The sequence below is a fragment of the Arvicanthis niloticus genome, chromosome 6, assembly GCF_011762505.2.
Source record: "Arvicanthis niloticus isolate mArvNil1 chromosome 6, mArvNil1.pat.X, whole genome shotgun sequence".
Taxonomy (NCBI): Eukaryota; Metazoa; Chordata; class Mammalia; order Rodentia; family Muridae; genus Arvicanthis; species Arvicanthis niloticus.
Genome location: NC_047663.1, coordinates 71,940,648 through 71,964,231, shown reverse-complemented (window position 1 = coordinate 71,964,231; position 23,584 = coordinate 71,940,648). Strand labels below are relative to the sequence as shown.

The window sequence follows — 23,584 nt, the reverse complement described above, 5'->3', positions numbered from 1 at the left end:
TTGCTGCTGTGGGGTTGTAAGCAAGCACAGCCATTATGGAATCAGTGACACCATTCCTGAGTGTAGCCGTGAAGGACTCTCTATCCTAGCACAGAGACCCTGGAACATGATGTTCATCACTGCTCTAGTGACAATAGCTGGGAAACGCAATCAGTCCAGATGATAAATGGATAATGAGAATGTGCCACAGAGACACAATGGAACTGGATTCATGCACAATATCAATGGAAGTGTATAACATTCAGACACACTGGCTGAGCTACTAAATGTTAAGTGAGGTCACTCAGCGTCACAAAGGCAAACCTGATGTTCTCTCTCCTATGTGGATTTCAGCTTCTCATTTTTGGGTATGTACATTTATGTAGCAGGAAGTCTTTGCAGAGGCCAGCAAACTGGAAGGGGGCCCATAAGAGGGGTACAAATAGCTTTGTGGGAAAGAGATAGTAGCATATATAAGATATACAAGTAGATGGTGAAATAATGGGAACTGAGAAGTTTGAATAGAGATGATAGCCAGAGACCTGTGACAGAGGACTGACTGTGGTGGAGTCAACGAACATCCAGTATATGTGAACAAGCTATAAGGAAATATGGTTCTTTTCAAGTTTATAAAAAACAAAATAAAGTTTGAACAGAGATATCCTGAGTGGGTGGATGAAGCTGCTCCCAGAAGTGAAACACTAATCAATAGAAATCCTAGCCCCAGTAGTGGGCTACTCCCCATGATTTGATGATTGTGAAGCTCCTGAACCCTGCCAAAAAGTCAAGGTACTGTTAGTGCTGATTATGTTGAAAATGTCTTCTCATAGTTCTCTTCTAGACAAGGAAATAGCAGTGGATATTCTGGATAGGATTTTATCCTCATGGTGTGAATACAATAGTTCCCGTGTAGCTGGGTGTCATGGTTTAAGTCTTTAATTTCAGCCCTTAGAAGAGAGAGCAACAGAAGTAGTTGGATCTCCTTGAGTTTGAGGCCAGCCTGATTTACAGGTTCTACACCATCTATAGGCACACAGTGTAATCCAGTCTCAACCAAAACCAAAATCAAAATAAAGAAATAACAATAACAAAAAGCTCCAACAACAACTCTCAACCCCAAAGAGGTTCCTGCATTGACTCTGAGGAATCTGGTCAGACAAGCTGCCATCTTTCTCCAAGCTCAAGCTAGTATTAGAAGAACAACAGACCCAGGATGTGCAGGTGATAGGGAAGTGTGTTACTGTCTGGTTGGTGGTGAAAGAGTTAAAAAATTTTAAACCCTCCACAGATGAAGTTCAGAGTGCAGATCAGCTTATTCTGCACTCTGGGTCCTAGGAAACTAGCTATCCACAAGTCAAAATAAATGAGTTCAGAGCTGCGAGTTCAGGACAGCGTGACTAAGCACTATGGGTACCAGGAACTAAAAACTGACCATAAGATAGACTCAATAGAGTTTGAGTTGGAAGTTCAAGTTAGCATGCCTGTGCACCCTAGATACCAGGAACTTGGCTGATGTATAGGCTCTTAGAGAATATCCTGTTCCTTGTACCCTGTCACAAACTAAATAATGGGCTGGGATTTTCCACAGATGCTCTCCAATAGCCCTCCCTTACTCCCCCTGGGTTGTGGTTCCCCCCACCAGTTGTGGTTTTGGGCTTTAAATTCTCTCTGTCTCCAAAGCCCAGGGGTCAGACCCCATTGCCCCTGTGTGGGCTACAGGTCTTGACCTCAGTATACTGATTAAAATATGCCTCTTGCTGATTACATCAAGTTCGGTGTCTTGCAGTTATTGGGGCTTGGGTGAGGTCCTCACTTCATGGGGGCCTTACAGTGGGTTGGGGGTGCTCTGTAAAGACAAAGAAGGGCCTCTCTGTGAACAAACCCTGAGTGAAATGAGCCATAATCAAAGATTCTCTGTCAGGAGACTATACCTTATACCACAAGTAAGTAGGATTTCTGATCAAGCTGCACTTAGAACCCTTCACGTACCTGCTCCTGAGTAGTGATGTCAGTGGTTGTCTTGTGCTGTCACTTCTTTTCTGAAAGGAAGGTCACTGGAGTAGCTCTCTAAGAACTCCTCTGAGCTGGGACACCCAGGAAACAGATGGGTGCCAAGCATACACATTGGGTCTATATTACTAATTGTACAATTAACAGAGGAGTAAGTTGGGGAGATATGGATATCCTCTTGGTGGTTAATAAATCTTTTTGGTTACCTGATCCTTATGACAACTGGGGGAAGTGCTAAGCCTATGGACAAGACTACAGAAACCATGAGTTATACCATGGGAGCGCAAGGAACCCTTATTTGTATGGGTAATGGAACTCAAAGTCTACATAGATCTTTTCAAGTGTAGTTATTCATAGTTGATGCTACTCAGAATTTTCATAGAAAATTTTACATGCTTCACACATCTGCCTTTAGTGGATAGAAGATTAATGCTACTTGTTCCATAAATCTAACATCTGGTCTTGTGAGATGTGGATTACTAACAAGGAATTGGACTGAATACAGAGGCAGCAACATTAAAGGGGGCACCCTTGGGTGCTTGTTGATATCCCATGAAGAAGTCATTCATTGGAGCTCTTCTTGCTTTCCTTGGGAAAATGTTCTCACTCAGAATTTAGATGGCAATGGCTTAGTTCAAATGGAACCATGGAAATTATTTCTATTGTTAATGAACTTATTTGATGGCAGAGAGTTGGATTGTCAGGTCCTCTTCTGTAATTTGGCCATCCAGTGCAGACTAATTTGTGGAAAATAGTGAGGGCCTTTTACCCTCTTTAAGCATGGAAAGGGAGTTTAAGCATTAATGATGGTTAATAATCTTTGACCTTTAGCTTAAATCAATATCACCCCTTTGTAGTATGTATATCATTACATTATGTGCTACTGAAAAGTCTGTATAATGCCAACCTAATAATTATTGTATCACTTGTGAATATTGTACTGTTCATAGCCTTGTTAAGCCTAGTATGTCCTTAAGTGTCACTTCTGAATATTTGTGAATCCTTAGAGCAAGGCCAGCAGTCTGCAATCTGGTGAAGCTGTCGAGGCCATGGCAAGGCTCACCAGTGATACCTTTTAATACCTGCTGAAAGTGTATTAAGAAGAATTTGTAGAATGACTGGGCTGATTGTTGCTGTCATTTTGGAAATTATTGCATTAGCTACTGTTGATACTACAAATAGACTGGCACTTAATAAGAAATTCAAACTGCTGAGTTCATAAGCGACTGACATAAGCATTCTGCAGAACTTTGGACTCCACACAATAAAATAGTGGCATGGCTAATGAAATAGATGATCTAAGACAAACTCTAATACTGATTGGAGTTAGGGACAAAGAACAAAAGAAGTTTAAATGTGATGCCATGTTTTATCTGTATTTCACCTTTAAATTTCAACGAGAACAATTATGACTGGAAAAAAGGTTAAAAGACATTTGATGGACTACCCTCAATTTTCCTTAAGTGGTTCATGATTTTCAACAAGAAATTAAGGACACTTTCTCAAAAAGATTCCTTGGTCTAGCAACTGCTATCCTTGTTTTCACTAATAAGTTTACTGGCTTCTTCGTGCAAGATTGTGAAATAGCACGACAGAGAAAACACTGTATTTACTGAAAGGATGCATGATCTTCAACATAAACTTAATTTTGATGATAACTTAACAGAGCTTAAACAAAACAGAGAGGCAGTGGGCAAACTGGAAGAACCACTGCACCTGACATTTACTGTGGAGTGATGGCCACTTATGCTTTGAAGTGAAGCTCTTGAAAACAATCAGTGACTGTTATCTGTGACTTATGGGGTTGCTGATTCTTGGGAATTTCAGAACCTTAACATGTCCTCAGTTCCATGAAATACCTAGCAAACCAGGAAGCCTTGTGTGGCTGAGAAAGGCTCAGGTAATGATTCCTTCAGACAACTTCTAGATCAAGCAAGAGGTTTTGGTCTGTGGGGACTGAATCCCTAAAAGGCCCTTTTGTGTCAATCAGTGAAAGTGATTCTGCAATGCTCTGTGGGGTTCCTTCTATCAGAGACTGTCCTTCCCTGCTGCCTGCTAAGCTTTAACACATCCTGCAGTGTCTCTCTTTCTTGTCCTGCAAAACTCAGAACACTCACAAGTGATCTAACTCCTAACAGCAAATTCAAACACAAAGCCAAAGGTTCTCTGAAAAACGAAGACAGGTCATCCCCTCTAAAACCCACAAATGCCAGGAGAGTTCTTGTGATTTTCATGAGAATAGGTGAAGGTCCAGATGATGAATTGAAAAGGATGATTGTAAATATGACCAAGGTAAATGGACTCAATCAGCTGAATGAAAATTAGGGGTCAACAAAGGGCATGATGATGGAATTCAATAAACAGAAATACCAAAGAAACTCATGTCTTAAATGGGTCTAGAAATTAAAACTTGAGAAATCAAATGCCCACTGGAAAGACTCATCAATGTAGTGGGTCATGTGAAGGAGAGACTAACAGGAGTTTTAGGTATGTATAGATAGTATGCAATTGAAAGACATGTTCAAGTTTTTCCATAATAATTAAAAAAGCCTATGAACAACCATTTGTGATCTTTTGAACACCAGGAAATGTATGGGCATAAAAGAAGTAGAAGAACTCTGTTCCAACAGTATAGAAAATGTATTCAATGAATCCTAGCAGACATGTCTCTATATTTAGGGACAGTAAAACATATCCAGATAGGTTCAAGAAGCATGTAGGACTCCAGATACACAAGGCAGAAAGAGAAACTCCTGAAGTCCTATTATAGTGAAAACCCTGAATATACAGAGCAAATAGTTTTGCATACTGCAAGAGAGAAACTGGAAAAACTTTAAAATAGTCCCTTTCAGAGCAACAAGTGATCGAGGGCAGAATAATTTTTGAAAACTAAAGGGCCTAACATGATCTGCCGGATCTCCTCTGTGGCTCTTTGTGATCTGGGATTTTATCTTCATGGGGCAAATGAAGAGCCTACAGCATAAACTCCAAGGGCATCTGAATATCCCAACCTGTACTCTTTCTCCAAGCTTGACTCCTCCAGAAGACAACCAACGCCCACAACACACTGGTGGAAGGAAGGGGTTGCCTTCTCTGCTTTGGGATGGTCTGTGGTCCAGAAAATGGCCACTGAAGGATACTCCTGGGTCCAGGATGCTCCCTGAGTACAAAGCCCTGAACTTTCCTTTCCTGGTGTCAGGACTCCACTCCTCATATTACCAGACATCTTAGATTATCAAACAAGCCCTACGTAGACACCTTTCACTTACCTCAGCAGTGGTGACCTTGGTGGCAATAACACTTCTGTGAATGCTCTCCTCTCAGGAAAGGTCTTTATCTATAACAGGAATTCATATTCAGGATGTTTATGAAGAGAAGACATGAGGTATGGAGTTCTGGTGTCCCAGGAAGAACTGCACAAAGAAAGAATTAGATGATGCAATGGACAGTCTGATATTCCTGGGTATCTTTCTTCGTACTGTTCCACACACTCTCCTTGTTCTCTACACTGTCCTGCCTGGATCTGAGCTCTGATTATCTAAAACACTCAAGGGGGGGATGCTGTAGTCAGAGTAGGTTTCAGTTTCTATTCCTGGAAATGGCTAGTTTGTAAGAATCAAATGGGAACTCTATTGTGTTTTATAAAAAGAAATAGCCAGGAATATGTTTGGAAAAGGTGCATTATGGTGTGTGTGGGAGGATGCCTCTGTGGTCCCTTGCTGAGGCATCCCTTTCCCCTGAGGTACCAGCCACAGGAATAGAATAGAATTTATTTAAGACATGGGAAGGGGAGTTGGGAATGTGGGAGAGAGAGAGAGAGAGAGAGAGAGAGAGAGAGAGAGAGAGAGAGAGAGAGAGAGAGAGAGAGAGAGAGAGAGAATGAATTGGGAGGGGAGGGAAGGGGAGGAGAGGAGAAGAGAAAAGTAGAGGGTGGCTATGAACAGATGAGATAGAGGAGGGAGAGGATTACAGGTAGAAGGGACATAGCGGGAAGACAGTAGGAATGTAAGAGAGTAAATGAGTAAGAAATTGAGGCGGGGTCAAACAGTTTTTTTTTTTGTGAGTCTGCATACAAGGCTACCTCAAGGTAACGGGGGGGGGGGGGGGGGGCGCCCTAGAGGGAATGCCACACTCATATAGTGTCTTTTAGATGAGGCCTTGTATAGGCCAAGTTGTTTGAAGTTTAACAGAAGGCCTTACTAAATCTAAGGGGTGATCCTTAACACAGTTTATGGTAGAGACTCTGGCTTGCATGGATGGCTAAGGCACCTGCTGGACCTCAGTTATAGAATCAAGCCTTGCCAGATCTTTATCATTATTGGTCTACACATAGCCCTTGCTATCTACACTTTTCTGATTGGATCTGAGCCCTATTTCAGGAAACCTCCCAAGGGGAGGCTGTAGTCAGATTAGATTTCATTTTCTATGCTGTCGATGGCTAGTTTGTAGGAATTAATCCAGAAGTCCACATATTCACCTTTAGGGAAGGTCATAGGTGGGCCAAGGGGGTTGACATTTAGCAGCAGGCCTGGCTAAGTTCGTGGGGGCTTACCATGATAAGCTCTATATCCTCATGATTCTGAAAGCTTGGCTCATAGGGAGTGGCACTATTTATAGGTGTGGCCTCCTTCGAGTAAGTGTGGCCTTGAATGAAGTATCTCAATGGAGGTGGAATCTGAGTTTATGTGTGCTCACTCAAGCTGTGTCCAGTGTGATACCCACCCTATCTTAGTTAGAGTAACTATTGATTTGATAACACACCATGACCAAAAGCAATCTGGAGAGAAAGAAGTTTATTTCAATTTATATTTCAATATCATTGAGAGTAGCCAGAGTAGAAACTTAAGGCAGGTATGTGGAAGCAGGCACTGAAACAGAGGCCATTAAAAGTGGTTTCTACTGACTTGCTCTCTCTTAGATATCTCCCTTGGCCTTAAAAGTATCTTGAACCACCAGGCCAGGATTGGCATTACCTACCATGAAGTAGACAATTCCATATTAATCGTTAATTAATGATAAATGCATGCCATTAATCATTAATTAACGATTAATATGGGATTATCTACTTCATGAAATGAATTCATGCCAGGCATTATGGTGCATGCCTTCAAGTCCAGCACGCAGATGTAGGTACAGGCAGATTTCTGTGAGTTCTAAGCTAGTCTTGTCTTCACAGTGAATTATGTAATAGTCAGAGCTATATAGGGAGACATTCAGAACCACCACTCCCAATTCCATCACCAGTGACAGAGGGGGAGAGGGAGAAAGTGATAAAGAGAGGGAGAGGGAGAGGGAGGGAGGCAGAGGGAGGTACTATAGACCAGGCTACAGCCAATCTTATGGAGGCACTTGCTCAATTTGTTTCCCTCTTTTTAATGATTCTAGCTTGTGTCAAGTCCAGATATCACTAGTTAGGACAAACAACTAACATTAGAGCTGCCTTAAGCATTTCCCTGGCTTTTCTTGTGTCTCGTCTCTGAACACTGGCTGGTGAAAATAATTAGTGATCTTTTAATATTTAGGATGAAAAATTTCATGCTCACAGAACTGGACCCATTTCTGTGTGTGCCATACACACCCACTGTAGGTCAAAGACAGCTTGAAACATCACTGATTCTGCATTAGAAATCAGGCTTTAAAATTTTTTTATTAATTATGAAATTGATAAAGAAAAAGAAAAAAGTAAGCAGACCTAAAGAAAAAGTAAGTAACTTCAGAATTCACAGCACTACTGTGTCTGTTTTCTTTCTCTGGCCCTGCAGTGCAGTATAGTGTGGAAGTTAGACAACTTCAGAATGCCTAGCATAACTGTGTCAGTCTGTTGCCATTTTCCTCATGCAATTGACAATGTATTACTGGTATAACTTTGATTATTAACAATTTGCCACCTTCTGGTTTGTGCCCAAGCACTGAGCAGATCCGGGGCAGCAGCTGTGAACCCAATCTCACAAAACCCAGAGGAAGCAGGGCTCCCAGGAGCTCTAACCCGGGCAGTATTTTAGGTAAGGAGACAGCAATACCAGCCCCAAACAGGGAGTAACTGGGACCCACTAGGACCCAGAAATTCACTCCTGGCTCAGAGCACTGATTCCTTTTGATTTGTGCCTGAGCACTGTGCAGATCTTTGGCCCCAGCTCTAACCCCAGCAGCAACACCCACCCCAAACAGTTGTGACACAACCAAAATAATAGGAAAGACAGGTTCCAGTCAGAGAGAGCACAGGTAGCACTAAGAAGATCCAGATGGCAAAAGGAAAGTGCAAGAACATAAGCATCAACAACCCAAGGTACTTGGCATCAGAACCTAGTTCTCTAACATTAGAAAGTCCTGAATTCCCCATATCACCAGGAAAACAAGATTCAGATTTAAAAATCACTTCTAATGATGATGATAGAGGACTTTAAGAAGGACATAAATAACACTCTCAAAGAAATTGAGGAGAACACAGGTAAATGCATAGAAGCCCTTAAAGAGGAAAAACAAAAATTCCTTAAAGAAGTACAAAAAGACACAACCAAACAAGTGAAGGAATTGATCAAAACCATTCAGGACATAAAAATGGAAGTAGATACAATAAAGAAATCACAAAGGGAGACTACCCTGGAGATAAAAATCCTAGGAAAGAAATCAGGAGTCATAGATGCAAGCATCACCAATTGAATACAAGAAATAGAAAAGAGAATCTTAGGTACAGAAGATACTATAGAAAATATTGACAAAACTGTCAAAGAAAACACAAAATGCAAAAAGTTCTTAACCCCAAACATCCAGGAAATCCAGGACACAGTGAGAAGACCAAACCTAAGGATAATAGGTATAGAAGAGAGTGAAGATTCCCAACTTAAAGGAGCAATAAATGTCTTCAACAAAATTGTAGAAGAAAACTTCCCTAATCTAAAGAACGAGATGCCCATAAACATACAATATCCTACAGAATGCCAGATAGACTAGACTAAAATAGAAATACTTCCCGTTACATAATAATCAAAACACCAAATGCACAAAACAAAGAATAAGGGAAAAAGGCCAAGTAATGTATAAAGGCAGACCTATCAGAATTACACCAGACTTTTCACCAGATACTGTAAAAGTGAGAAGATCCTGGAGAGAAGTCATACAGACCCTAAGAGATCCAAATAGCAACCCAGGCTACTACACCCAGCAAAACTCTCAATTACCATTGATGGAGAAACCAAGATATTCCACGACAAAACCAAATTTATACAAACCCAGCACTACAAAGGGTAATAGCGGCAAAGCTCCAATACAAGGAGGGAAATTATACCCTAGAAACAGCAAGAAAGTAATAATCTTCCAACAAATCCAAAAGAATATAGCCGCACAAAGAATGCCACCGCTAATAACAAAACAACAGGAAGCAACAATCACTGTTTCTTACCATCTCTTAACATCAATGGACTCCATTACCCAATAAAAAGACACAGGCTAATGAACTGGATATGTAAAAGGACCCAGCATTTTGCTGCATACAGGAAGCCCACCTCAGTGACAAAGACAGACTCTACCTTAGAGTAAAAGGCTGGAAACCATTTTTTTCAAGCAAATGGTTCTAAGAACAAAGCTGGAGTAGCCATTCTAAAACCTCTAGCCTGAGACCACAAAGGGAGGAACTCATTGTTCCACCTATACAGGTAGTTGAGGGTGGCCTTGTCAGGCATCAGTGGAAGTGGAGGGACTTGGTGCCTCAAAGTTTGGACAAATACAGACCAGGCCATCCTCTGCTGTATATGTGTTTGTGGCCTCCTATCAGCTGGTGTATGCTGCCTGGTTGGTGGCTCAGTGTCTGAGAGATTCTGGGGGTCCAGGTTATTTGGGAATGCTGGTCTTCCTATAGGTTCACCCTCCTCCTCAGCTTCTTCCCGTGTTTCCATAATACAACCACAGGAGTCACTACCTTCTGTCCAGTGATTGAACATAAATATCTGTCTCTGACTCTTTCAGCTGCTTGTTGGTCTTTTTGGAAGGAATTCATGACAGGCCTCTGTTTGTAAGCACACCATAGCATCAGTAATAGTTTCAGGCCTTGGAGCCTCTTCTTATGGTGAATCCCAATTTGGGCCTGTCACTGGACTTCCTTTTCCTGAGTCTCTTCTCCATTTTTGTTCTTGCAATTCTTTCAGGCAGAAACATTTCTGGGTCAGAGTTTTTGACTGTGCTATGGCAACTCCATCCCTCCAGCTGATGCCCCGTCTTTCTATTGGAGATAGACTCTACAAGTTCCCTCTCCCTACTGTAGGGCATTTCATCTAAGTTCTCTCCCTTTGATTCCTGAGGGTCTCTTAATCCCCCCTCTCCCAGGTCTCTGGTACACTCTAGAGGGTCCCCAAACTTTCTACCTCCCAAAATTGCCTGTTTCAATTCTTTCTGCTGGCCCTCAGGGCTTCAGTCTTGTTTTCCCCTCCCAATACCTGATCATGTTCCCCTCTCCCACCAGGTCCCAATACCTGATCATATTCCCCTCTCCCACCCAGGTCCCTTTTTCCCAATACTTAATCAATTTCTGTTTCTCCCTTCTAACTGTAAAATAATACAACTTTCCTTTATTCCTCCTTTCTAAAGAAGTTAATATCTCTTTACAAGAGTAATATAAATTTTTATTTATGCCATTTGAAAAGATGGCATTAAGAGTCCTGATAATTTTATAGCCAACAAGATTTATTGGCTAAGCTTAGTTGAAGTTTAGCTTAGATTAGTCTCAGAGGTGTTCCCATGAAGAGGGATCAGAAATGAATGTTACCTGTTTTGTTTCATCTTCTTGATTTTTTATTTTTATTGGCAGCCTAGATATTCAGGGTGCCTCCCATTCTCAAATCTGATTTTTATCAATTTGAAAGAAATCCAGAGTTTTTCTTCTCCCATGGAAACAAATACAAAGCCTCTCCCCCTGTGTAACATATTACCTTCCCTTCTTCAGTTCCTAGAATGGGAATATCTGATTTTGTTGGAGACTCAGTTGGGTTGTGTGAAACTCTTCTGGAAGCTGTCTTATAAGAAGATTTTTTTTTTTTTTCTGAAGCAGACAGGTGAGAGGATGTTTTGCTGTGAACAGACAGGTGTTGTTTTTCAGGAAGTTGTCTTGTGAAAGGGTATGTGATGTTTTGCTTAAGTGGACAGTTTACAAGATAAGTGATATTTGAAAGGGTATAGGTATAACCCGACAGACAATGGAAGACACTCTTGCATTGGTTCACCTTGCTACTATTTGGTGGTCTTCATTGGGCTTTGCTGATCCTGGTCTTCTCTGATGATGCGCTTGCATTGGTTCACCTTGCTTTCTTTGTTCTCTGCATGTCATAACTTCATAGAGAGAAATTCAGAAAAGATCTTCTGGCGGTCATCTGGCTACTTCCCTACTCTCCTGTGGACATGTGCTGATCAGTGGAGCCTTGTGGTCTCTTCTGGATTGAGCTACTTCTACTGATTCATCGACTAGATTGCCACTGCTAATTCATATTGGTGTTTTGCTAGTGGACTCAAATGCTGACAAACAAATTTGGAATTGCATCAAATAACTACTTCTAAATAGGTTCACAACCCCCTTGTCCTCTTGGCCATCTTCCTCCCCTACCTTTGTTCAGTGGGTTATAAGAAATGGTGAAGCATTTAGGCACCTTTATTAAAATAGATTCTGAAAAATCTAAGTCTACAAGTTTCTTCCAAAATCCAGTATATTTTCATAGCTGCGTTATCTGTTCCATTGATATTTAATAATTTAAAGTCAATAAAGTATTATTCAATCTATATTTGTAGATCTTATAGTATCTTTTTGATCTATGAGCATTTTCTTTAAAGTCTTGTTAGATCTGTCTAATACTGTTTGTCTTGTAGGATTATAAGGTATGCTTGGAACATGTTTTATGGCATAATGTCGAAAAAATTGTTGTATTGTGATAGATACATTTAATAAAGCATTTTCAGCTTAATCTGTAAAAGTATCTCAAAAATTTATGATCTCAGAATCATTCTTTTGTGAAGAAGTCCATTGAAAACCTGATTACTTATCAATAGTATGGTGTTTCAACATATGTCTATATTTTAAATTTTTAAATTCTACAAATTGGAACACATATGCTACTGGTTAACGTTATTCTGAGGTAGCATTATCACTTAGACTTGGGATGCTTAATTCAGGACATTGCATCCCTACTGGTTGATGGCCATTCTAATCTTGAAGCCTTTGTGGATTTTTTTCATCTTAAACTACTTTTGTGTTGTTATTGTAGGTTCCAGATGGAATTCCTTGAAGGTTCTTTATTTGGTTTTTAGAATCCTCCAACCTCTGTTCTCTGTTCTTTAGTCCTTTTTGTAAATCTAAGTTTGTTTATATTGATATTTCTTAAAAAGGATATATGAAATTATAATTATCATTCAACATATAAGTATTTTTATGTTGACAGTGCAAGCAAATCTATATGGGGACCTAATGTTTCTTCTATAGAGTTTTCCATTTTTATCATGGAATTTTTTAAAAATCTCTTTAATTTTTCTATTTTTTGGCACCTTCACTTTTTAAAAAACATTTTTCCTTTTTCTAAAAATCTTATTTTATTTTTATTTTATTTTTTTCTCAATCTTATTTTATTTTTTTAGGGAGGGGGAGAATTTACCGAATTTTTCTTTCTCTCTCCAGCCTTTGGAGATTTTTTTTTCTTTTTGTCTCCTTTGTCTGAATGGCTCACCTTATTTTTTTTCCTTTTTCCTTTGAAAAGAGATTCTACCATATTTTTCTTTCTCTTTCTTATTTTGGAGATTCTATCTTTAGTTTTCTCTCTTTTTTCTCTAGAAACATTTTTCCTTCTCCCTTTTTGAGAGACATTTTCTTCTCTGTGCATTTATTTATTTTTCTCCAAATGGTTTCTAGATTTAATTTTTGTATTTATTTTTCTTTTACTTTGATTACAAATTTTAAGGTTTTCATTGGTATGAGCTTCTTATTGATATAAGAGTGAGATGAATATTGTTATTCTCATAGGCATTGTACCAGTATAACACATTTAGGAATACAAGGCTTAGACCCAGTCCTTCTTTAACTTTTTTAACTGATTTGAGATGGACAGCCTGTGAGTTAAGGGACTATAGCAAATTCATGGCTTGGAGTTTATTGTTAGGGTGTTTTCTATGTTTTATTTAGAAATAGCTGAGAGGAGTTAACAGGCAATAGTCCAGATTACCCTACATGGATAGTTGGTTTTCAAAACATCAGAAATCCACAGAATTGACATGCCAAACATTTCTGTATTACTGTTCATTTTGGTTAGAGACCTGTCTGCTCCTGACAGCTTCCTATAATGAATTCTAAGAAGAAATTGAGCATCCTTGGAGTTACTCCAGTTGTGGTGAGACAGCCACTAGGCAAGAATTGCCTCTTTCCTTCTACAGACAAATTACTGTCCAGAAAAGGACACACTTGCAGAATAGTTGACTGATTATATCTGCCTAGACAGAGTAATCAGCCCTTAACAATTCTGCAGCACTAAGGTCTGTCAGATGATACTGGGCCAGAAGGCGGAAGAACAGATGCTCCAACATTTTGAAGTAGAGGAGCTGTCCAGTTGTTCAGAGGTCTCTATAAATTGGCTAAGTTTTAGAAGCTATGCTTTGTGCTTCCCACAATTATAGTTAACTCAGTCATTCTGGATTTCTGACGGGGTTGAAAACTTATAGCCTCATAGCCAATCCTGGCTATTTACCTTGAGAGAAAAGATTTGAGTGGATGGTTGTCAGCTGACATTCATCTTAAAGCCAGGTTCAGAACTAAATGTTTTAGTTAGGATAGACGACAGAGGTTCTGGTTAGTCAAGAAAATGATGGACTGGATATTAGGACTATCTTGTACCTCACTGGTACAAATCAGCATAATTATGCTCTAATTATATTTTGAGAGAAAAGTTTCATTTTAACAAGAAGGGTGATATGTAGGAGGAGCTAAGGTGGGGGGAATACTGAGAGGAAGAGAAGGAGTAAGAAGAGGAGGAGAAGAAGGAGAGGAGAAGCTAGGTGATGAAAGAGAGAAAGAGGGGGGAGACAGGGAGGCAGATGTTCATGTATCTCCACCAGTCAAAGATAGTTGATATATCTAGGTTGGGTAGTGGGTTACACCTCTGATTGAGCAATACCAAACTTATAAAGCCTATGATTAACATTTTTAAAAAATGTATAAATGCAAAAAGGAAAAGGGGCATGGGATAGGGGTTTTCTAAGGGGGGGAATGGGGAAAGGGGATGACATCTAAAGTGTAAATAAAATATCTAATAAAAAAATAAAACAAAAAAAAAGAAAAAGAATGTAACCATCATCTCAAAACTTGCTTGTTCTATGTACTGCTGATAATTATGCTAATGAGATAATTGGGTTTTGTTTATACCTTTAATTTCTATATTTTCATATTTTTAAATAAAGATCTGCAATACAAAAATATTGCTCTTAATATTTTCTAAAGTTAATATCTTTTTCTGTATTTAATTTTCTCCAAGTTCTTTTTCTGTCCTTATGAGGCTTATTCCTTTTCATTTATTTAATTCTCCCAGTTGAAGCAGCTGCACCTTCTTTATCAGACCCTATGCCCTGTAGAGCATTGATGAGACTGGACTTTTCTGCCCAACCTCCCTCATCACTACAATATTCAGTGGAACTTTCTCCATGTCACTCACAGCATTGCTGATTATAGAAACTGTTTCTCGAAGGTTTCCGTCCTCTTGGGAGGCTTCAATGAAGGCGATTAATTCCTGAGACAGGATTTTGGTTTCATCTTGAAGTTCTGAAGATTTGTGCCAAAGCTGGAGGTCAAATCAGGATCTTCCTTTGGGGGTGGTGTAGAAGAGGAAGTCACACCCATGCCTGGAAAATGTCGATGGTACCTAAGGGAGGAAAGAACCAGAAAGGTCAACAAATTAGTTCAGCAAGAACAACAGTGGGAGAACAGGGCCTACCATAAGCCCTACATTAGAAATAGGGACTTCCTTCCCTTCAATCAAATGTACAGGACTGAACAGCACTTATTCCTGGGTTTACCTTTAAACGTTGATTTGGCTCACACTTCTTAACCTTTGACTATTTTTTTCTTTACAGTGTTTTTAGTTCTTCAAGATCAAATTCAAGACTATAACAGCAGCATTAAGGAGGTTGTGCAATGGATCACAAGTTTGAGCTCATCCTGAGCTGTGATACCAAGATGTTGTCTGGAAAAGAGTTTACCCTAGTTCCAAGCTCTGTCAGTCTCTCCAAATAAGGTCATATTATGACATGCACACTGGCTTTCAGGTTTTCAGTTTTACTTCAATAACTGACATGAATGGTAGCTAATTCAATTGGAGAGCTCAGCTCATGGTCAGAAGGAGGAGTCTTAAGGATGTGGGAGAATCTTGATCCATCCTTGGGTTTCCTGTGACTTTGATATCTACCAAAATCTTTTCCCTCTTCGGTGCTAAAAATCCTTTGCTTTGGCAATTAAAACCTTGCGGTTGTTGTGGATGTAGGCTCTGGTAAGGAAGCTGCTATTTTTATTTTGTCAAATTGGCATGATATGCTCATCGATTTGCCATTTAAATGCTTACGTTTGTATCTATGAACTAGCATGGCTGTCAGCTTTGGCTATAGAAGCTGCTCTAGATAATGAGTAGGAGTAACTTTAGATTAACTCATAACTGTCAAAGAATTGAGCAGAAGTGACTTTTGAATGCTCAGTCATAAATGTATCTAAATTATCGTCTCCAAGGCTTACTGTGATGCAGAAGAGACAACAGAATTGATGTGAGAACTGAAGGAGGGGTGGAGTATTTTGACAATGTAAAAATTTATGAAACAGTAAAAACCCAAATCATTTAATCAATTAATGGTCTAATGAGCTGTAGAGACAGTCATCAAGAGACTAAATGAAATGGCTAATACATTTTTGAAAATTTACTCAATATCCTGAATTATCAGAGAAAGGGCAATTAAATCAGAATGGTACCACCAAGAAACCACTACCAACCACAAATGTAGAAAAGAGGAAGCACCTTTAGTGTTCAAAGTTGGGGCAGTTCCTTCAGAAATTGATCATTGTCCTAGGTTCACTACTCACTTCAACCCGAAGGACTGTTAGTCAACATTCCACACAGATGCAAGCACATCCAAGGTTATAGCTGCTGTGTTGATGGTCGCTGTGAAATCAGTTCAGTGTAGATATTTATATTCAGATGAGTGGACAAAGAATATATGGAACATATACATAATAAGGTTCTATGGAGTTGTGAAGAGAAATGAAACCATGACAGTTTCAGAGTAAAATTAGTGTAACTAGAATTTGTTCTTTAGAGAAAAAAATCTGGACCTCAGCAACACAAATACTACATGTTGTCACTCACAAGTTGAAGCTAAACTTACAAAAATGTATGTGTGCGTTCCCAAAGAACATGGCCTACAGAGGCAGAGACATGTAGATGAGTTTAAGGTCAGTGGGGGCTACAAAGTGAGTTCAAAAATATCCAGGGGTCCGAGGCACCCACACTTGGTCTTCCTTGTTCATGAGCTTCATTTGGTCTGTTAGTTAAATCTTGGCTATTTCAAGCTTTTGGGCTAATATCCGCTTATCAGTGAGTAAATACTAAGTGTGTTCTTTTGTTATTGGGTTACCTCACTCAGGATGATATTTTCTAGTTCCATCCATTTACCTAAGAATTTCTTGAATTCATTATTTTTAATAGCTGAGTAATACTCCATTGTATAAATGTACCACATTTTTTGTATTTATTCCTCTGTTGAAGGGCATCTGGGTTCTTTCCAGCTTCTGGCTATTATAAATAAGGCTGCTATGAACATAGTGGAGCATATGTCCTTGTTATATGTTGGAGCATCTTCTGGGTATATGTCCAGGAGTGGTATAGCTGGGTCCACAGGTAGTGCTATGTCCAATTTTCTGAGGAACTGCCAGACTGATTTCCAGAGTGGTTGTATCAGCTTGCAATCTCACCAGCAATGGAGGATTGTTCCTCTTTCTCCACATCCTCACCAGCATCTACCATCACTTGAATTTTTTATCTTAGCTATTCTGACTGGTGTGAGGCGGTATCTCAGGGTTGTTTTGATTTGCATTTCCTTGATGCCTAAGGAATGCTCAAGGGAGCAAATAATGAGACAAAGTGTGGGACAGAAACTCAAGGAGGGGCTGTCTGGAGACCATTCTACCTTGGTATCCATCCCATGTGCTGTCACCAAAGATAGATGCTGATATGGATGCCAGGAAGTGCAGGCTGACAGGAGCCTGATGAGGTCAATTAGACCTGCTTTATGTAATAATTTTGGAATTGAGACCTCCCTGGGAATTGACATCCTACTTTCTGCCACATGCGTGGGTAACTGACACCTGGTTGGCAAGTTGGAACATGAATGCTAGGCAAGTCAAATTACCCTGTCACAGTTGGATAACCCAACCAATGAGGACAGGATATGCATGCTGCAAATATGTGTTCTTTAGGATGTTTCCTATCCCTGAACACAGTATTGTTGTCTTGATGCTCTGGAGAGAACAGCTGGGAAGTAAAGGCAGATGTTTTCAGATTTTCTTCCAGATGTCTGTTCATACAGTCTTTGCTGTCAACTCTGCAGTTTCTTTAACTAGATCTAGAAACTATGCAGTTTCTAGATTTGAATCCTACCTGCCTTGTTCCTAAAGGGAGGGACTGCACTGAGGGTTGGATTTAATTTCTATTCTGAGACCTCCCTGTCTTGCTTATACATTCGGGTTTCATGTCCTTCCACTGAGAGGAAAGTGGAGCTCTGCTGAAACGACTACTCCAGGGCTTTCCAAGAGCTCTAGTGGGTACTTTGGTAGCCTAGCCTAGTGTCCGGGCTCCCCCTCCACTGACCATTTGGCATCCCTACCTCAAATCCCTGTTTTCAAATGAGTCATCTATTGTTGGGCAGTATTGACTATCAGACCCAGTGAGCACATGGTTTATGAGTGTAGACACTTGCTGTAACCCTGTCCTGGTTTTATTCTTTTTACATTCTTTCTCTCATGTTTCTCTTTCTCTCCAACTTGTTGAGCCAGTGTTTTTGATTGGGGTTTCTAACAGCAGCAGGAAATGCTCAAAGACAGATGCATCACCAAGGCCCACCCCTGCATGAGTGACAACTCAGGAAAGCTGGGAACCTGGAGCATCTCAGCAGGTCAGAGAGTGTCCTTTACAAGTAATTCCGGTCGAACCCTCTTCCAGGAATCTCGCTGGCTTTCTGCTTCTCCCAGGAAGCCGGTCTGGATGCAGAGTCTTCTGTGCAGCTCAGCTTCATTAGTCTGAGAGGGACTCAGCTTTTATTGCTTACCCTGGCAGGGAAGGTTCTAGTTAAAGTAGTCAGTTTCAGTACTTCTGGTTCTGTCTGCCCATGCCTGAGTCCTCATTCTCTCTCTCTCTCTCTCTCTCTCTCTCTCTCTCTCTCTCTCTCTCTCTCTCTCTCTCTGTTCTGTCTGTCTGTCTGTCTGTCTGTCTGTCTGTCTGTCTGTCTGTCATTATCCAACCTTTGCCTGTTTACCCACCTTCCTAGTAAGATCCTGCCAGTAGAGCTGCCTGGAATCTCTGAGAGCACTGTGGTTCATCTTCCGTGCCTTTTGATGAGAAATTTCCTCTATCTTAATGCTAGTACTGGTCTCTGATCCCATGCAGAAGTCCCCTCTCTAGTGAAATGACTCCAAGGTGGCATTACATTGGAAGCCACCCTCACCAACCCCACCCCTGACCACACCTGGCTCAAACTTCCTAACCACAGAGACACAGACTGTAGGCACAGGAGGCTAATCCAGTGCTCCTCCCAGCTCCAACACGTTTTATGTGAACTATGGGTCTGTGGTTGTTCAGGGCGTCACTAGTCTGACTGGTGTTTTGGTCTTAATAAATTAGAGGTGTTTTATTAGAAAGGAGATTGACCAATAAAAGCTGAGAATCCCTCTCAGACTAATGAAGCTGAGCTGCACAGAAGACTCTGCATCCAGACCAGCTTCCTGGGAGAAGCAGAAAGCCAGTAAGATGCCTGAAAAAGGGTTAGACCAGAACCACTTGTAAATGACACTGTCTGACCTGCTGAGCTGCTCCAAGTTCCCAGCTTTCCTGAGCTGTCATTCATGCAAGGGTGGGCCTTGGTGATGCAGCTGTCTTTGAGTATTTCTTGCTGCCGTTAGAAACCCCAATAAAACCCATTTGCTCAACAAGTTGGACTTTGGTGGTATCTGTTCCTTGGTCTGTGGTGGGCTCCCTATCTGGGGTGAGCAGACATGTGTATTGTGACCACCCAGGATAAAATTTGTCCCTTTACACCCACCTGTCCCTGGACACAATTTATACCATTGTCTTGGTCTCAGTGCCTCTTCCCTGGCAAACCTTTTCCTTCCTGTCATCCTCTGTTCCTGAAAACCTGTCGTGCCCTGCACCAAACACCTTGGTCCACATGTTTGCAGGTATCTAGGGATTGACTTCAGATTCCTCTGTTGCTCAGAACCCAGGCTGCTCTTTTTCAGTTCTACTTTCCCCTGAGCTCCCAGTGTCTGCTTCTCCCAGTTCATCTATCAAGGGCTGAGGGCGGCCTCAGGCCCCAGCCTCCTCTACCTAACAGAGTTGTAAGTGTGACACCTTCCAGTACTGAGCAATGACTCTGGACACATTTTATCTTTCTTACTTTCTTTTAAAATCAATTGTGGTAACAATATCCATAAGTATTTGCATTATGACATAAGTTACTGAGGTCAGTACACATGAAATGAAACACATATTTCATAACATTCCACTGTGATATCTTAGTTAGAAGGCAGTGACAATTTGTCACTCCAAGCTTCTGGGCTTTCAGAAGCAGGGTTTTAAAAGATCTGTACCATTTCCTGCTATTAGGAAGATAAACAGGAAGCAGCAGTGGTGATTTATGACAGGCTCTGCTGAGCTCAGTGTTGGGTGGAGTAATTAAAGGAAATACACAGTTGGATACTGAATTCCAACATGGGGTGAACCTTTAAGATTCCTGGGACTGTGTGGAAGGGAGAAGGGAGATCAGAGAAAGGAATGAAGGCTGGAAGTGTGTGTGTGTGTGTGTGTGTGTGTGTGTGTGTGTGTGTGTGTGTGTGTGTGTGTTCAGACATTTCTGTTCCATCTTTAGTTCCATCTTTAAGGTGAGTGCTTACCTTGCTTGGGTTTTCTCATTCAGACCTCCGGCCTCCCCTGAGACTTCCATCATCTCTAGCTCACAAATCCCCAGCAGAGCTGACTTTTTCCTTTTCTCTCAGCTCTGAGCATTGGTTCCCAAGCCTCACCCATGCATGCAGATGCCCTGCCCTGGACTGTTCTTACTTCATTGTGCAGCTGCATTTATTTGCTGAACCTGGAACAATCCTGACTTGAGGTTTGGTGGGAGGAGGGGCAGATAGTGCTTGCTGGCCAGGGCTTGGTCTGCTCTCCTTCCATTCAGTAATTCCTGTCCAGAACTGTCATTAATCCCTACCGAGAACTGGACTTGGGCTGTCCCTTGGCTCCCACTCTCTCTCTGTCTCACAGAATTCCATTCTATTCTACTGAAATTCTCATTTATTACTTCCTACCTTTTGCTCATGGGCCAACAGCATTTTATTGACAGGTGATGCTTCCATGCATTGCGCAAGAGAGTCTCTCTACAGCAGGAGGCTTTGAATATGTCAGATGACCTCTTCTACTGAAAATGCCCCCTGTTTAACCAACTGAAGTTCTTAGAGATTAAAAAAATACAAAAACAAAACAAACCCCAAACAAAATCAGCAATAACAAAAAACCCCTGTCATTTCTTAGGAAAGAGAGAAGAGAGAATTCTTGCTGTTTGGACTAAAGCTGAAATACCAACTCTTCCAAAGTTTTCTAGGCTGCAAGGCTTCCCTGTAGATACTGTGTTTGCAAGTGTTATAACTGAGTAGACAAATGAAAGACAGAAGCAGGGAGAGAAATAAAGACAGAAGAGGGGAGAAGAGTGAGGAGGAAGAAGAGAAAAGCAGGAGAAATATCAAGAGAAGAAACAAGAAGAGAAAGGAGAATGAAGTTGAGGGAGAGACTATAGACTATTGTGTTAATCACCTGGTGTTCAGCAGGAGGCTCGATTTTAAGATGTTGTTGAGCCTTTACCATACCACAAAAAATGACAATTTAATTAGAGCCCATGTTAGCTACAACCAAATTCCAAGTTCATCCTGTTGAGTGCTGAAAGATATGGAATAAAAATCTGTGTCTTCATGGATCTCCAGGTATGTTTATTTACTCATAGATTACCCAGCTCTTTCTGGAGGGAGCATGGACAGTGGTCATCATTCCATCTGCCATGTGGCTACCATGTCTAAGGAGGTAACACCTTATGTGGAGATGTCTGCTGGGAACCAGGCCCTGTACTTACTAAACCCCAGAAGAAATTCAGGACAGGATTGTAGCAGTAACCTCTTATGCACTATGTCAAAGCATCATCTCTCAACAAAGAGCTGACAGGCCCAAAGAAAGCCAGAAGAAGAAAACAGGTACCACAATTTTCAGGAGAGAGAGAGAGAGAGAGAGAGAGAGAGAGAGAGAGAGAGAGAGAGAGAGAGAGAGACTGTGGGAAAGAGTCAGGCTGAAGATATTCACCATCAAGTTTTGAAGGAAGTTGAATGTATGAAACTGAGAAGAAGCAACCAGCCTCATCTCAGACACAGAATAGTATCAACAGGTTAACTTAGGTATAAACTAGTTGGAGAACAAGCTTAGTGACATTACAGGCAATATTGAATAAATAAATGAACCTCTGTGTCATTATTCTGGAACTGAGACAGATATAGAAAAGCCCAAATGGTTAGACAGTCCACTACCTTCTTCATCTTAGGAGAATGTGGCACTGCTTGGGATATCTCCATGGGATAAATGACCCAAGTTTAATTAGACAAAGATGTTGCAAGCAATATGTATGCAACCATATATTCTCATACTCATACTTTAATGGAAGGGAGTTCTTGTACTCTGGACAATGCTTTTCTACTTGCCACTGTAATATTCTGTTTCTGAAAAAAAAATGAATCCTCTGGTTTTTCCCCTGTAAATGTTTTTTGCTTAAAAGTTGGCTTTAAGTCAGTGCCTGAAGCCAGTCCAAAGGTTAGTACCTCACAGCTCCATTCCTGTTTCCCAGTATTTAGGGAAGTCAGACATGCATGATTCTGGCTTCTTTGATAAAAACTCTTCCTTATTAAGGAGAGATTTGGCATCACTTGCCACAGTATCAATAAAGAGACTCTTCCAATAGTAAGTTTTTCTAAAGTAAAGGCCTGAAGCAAGTGGTCCCCCAGTAACATAGGAAATATATTCAATATAATTCAACAGTTTTTCTTTGAAGAATATGTCTTTGTTCTTTGTAAACATGTGGAGACATTTAAGTTGTGCCTTAATTTCATTCATAGACACATTGAAATCCTTGGCAATATTTTCTAGTGAGGCTTCATCCAGCCCAAAGTATGACATGTACAGATTCAACGTCTCCTCCAACTTTGGTATTTCATTTCTGATGAAGCCCCCAAGTGGAATGGTAGCCCATACTCCAGCCTTCAGAGCCTCCAGCCAGATCTTTTGTTTGAGGAAATCCCTCTTCCGGTCAATGGCAGTCTCAGTAACACTGTGCAAGGACATCATGAAGATGTGGCGCTTGTGGGCTGGGAGCTCGCTCAGTAGGGTGGTTTCCAGGTTTGGGAAGTCAAAGTCAGACACATTATAGTTAGAGACTAGGAAGACTGGAGGCTGACTGAAGAGAACCGTCTGAAGATGCTCTGAACAGTCATCTCTAATTTTCTTTAAGACACTGTCTCTATTGAAAGAATTAGGTTTCCTTCTCTGTTCATTACTGACATCTTGATCGACCTTGGTTCGCACAAAGTAGAACTTTGTGTTCATCTTTTCAATGGCTTTGGCCAGATGTGCATCAAGTTCTTTGAAGCGTGTAGCGGAAATGATAATGAAGAAGTCATACTCACTAAACTTCATTTCTGTTAGGTAGTTTTGTGGTGGGAAGTTAGTGGACCCAATGCCAGGTAGGTCCCATATTGTCATATTGGGAAGCTTTGGGTGTGGGTATGGAGTTCTCTTCATGGTTGTCTCTACCACCTCTGTGGGGGCTGCCCCTTCTTCTTCATCCCTCACTCCCCTCAGAGCATTGATAAAGCTGGATTTCCCTGTCCCTGTCTCTCCAATCACAGCAATGTTGAGTGGGGCTTTGTCAATGTTTCTCAGAGCATGACTAATTACAGACAGTGCCCCCTGAAGGTTCTTATCTTCCAGATGGGATTCAATCAAAGTGATGGTTTCCTCAGAGAAAATTTTGCTTTCCTTCTTGAAATTCTTTAAAAGTTTTTCAAAGCTGAATGCCAAAAGTTGAGCAGTTAAAGGAGAAGGTCTTCTAGAGGAAGGCTTGCATGTGTTTGTATGCAGTGGAGGATGCTGAATAGGGAACAAAAGAGAGACACTTATTAATAGAGCAGGGTAAGGCCTAGGAGTTTGTTCTTATGGTATAGAGGGACCTTAGCTACTGATTCCATTATAAGCAGAAGACCTTCCTTTCTCTTCCTGGCCGATGGCTTTGTCTC

General features: G+C 40.8%; 2 protein-coding genes across 2 annotated transcripts in view; both read right to left on the bottom strand.

The window, feature by feature from the left end:
- LOC117710335 (uncharacterized) overlaps window positions 1–21,176 on the bottom strand; it is a 42,678-nt gene extending 21,502 nt beyond the window's left edge. Inside the window, exons 1-3 of the mRNA XM_034505067.3 lie at window positions 20,153–21,176; window positions 14,661–14,867; window positions 5,259–5,402 (exon numbers count right to left, since the gene is read on the bottom strand). The gene's annotated coding sequence lies outside the window, so the exon portion shown is untranslated. The remainder of the gene's footprint in view (window positions 1–5,258; window positions 5,403–14,660; window positions 14,868–20,152) is intronic.
- Window positions 21,177–21,934: 758 nt separating this feature from the next.
- On the bottom strand, window positions 21,935–23,584 carry LOC143442815 (T-cell-specific guanine nucleotide triphosphate-binding protein 2-like). Its single transcript, XM_076936986.1, is given in 2 exon segments — window positions 21,935–23,470; window positions 23,473–23,584. Coding segments are annotated over 2 exon segments (1,419 nt in total). The 5' UTR covers window positions 23,537–23,584; the 3' UTR covers window positions 21,935–22,115.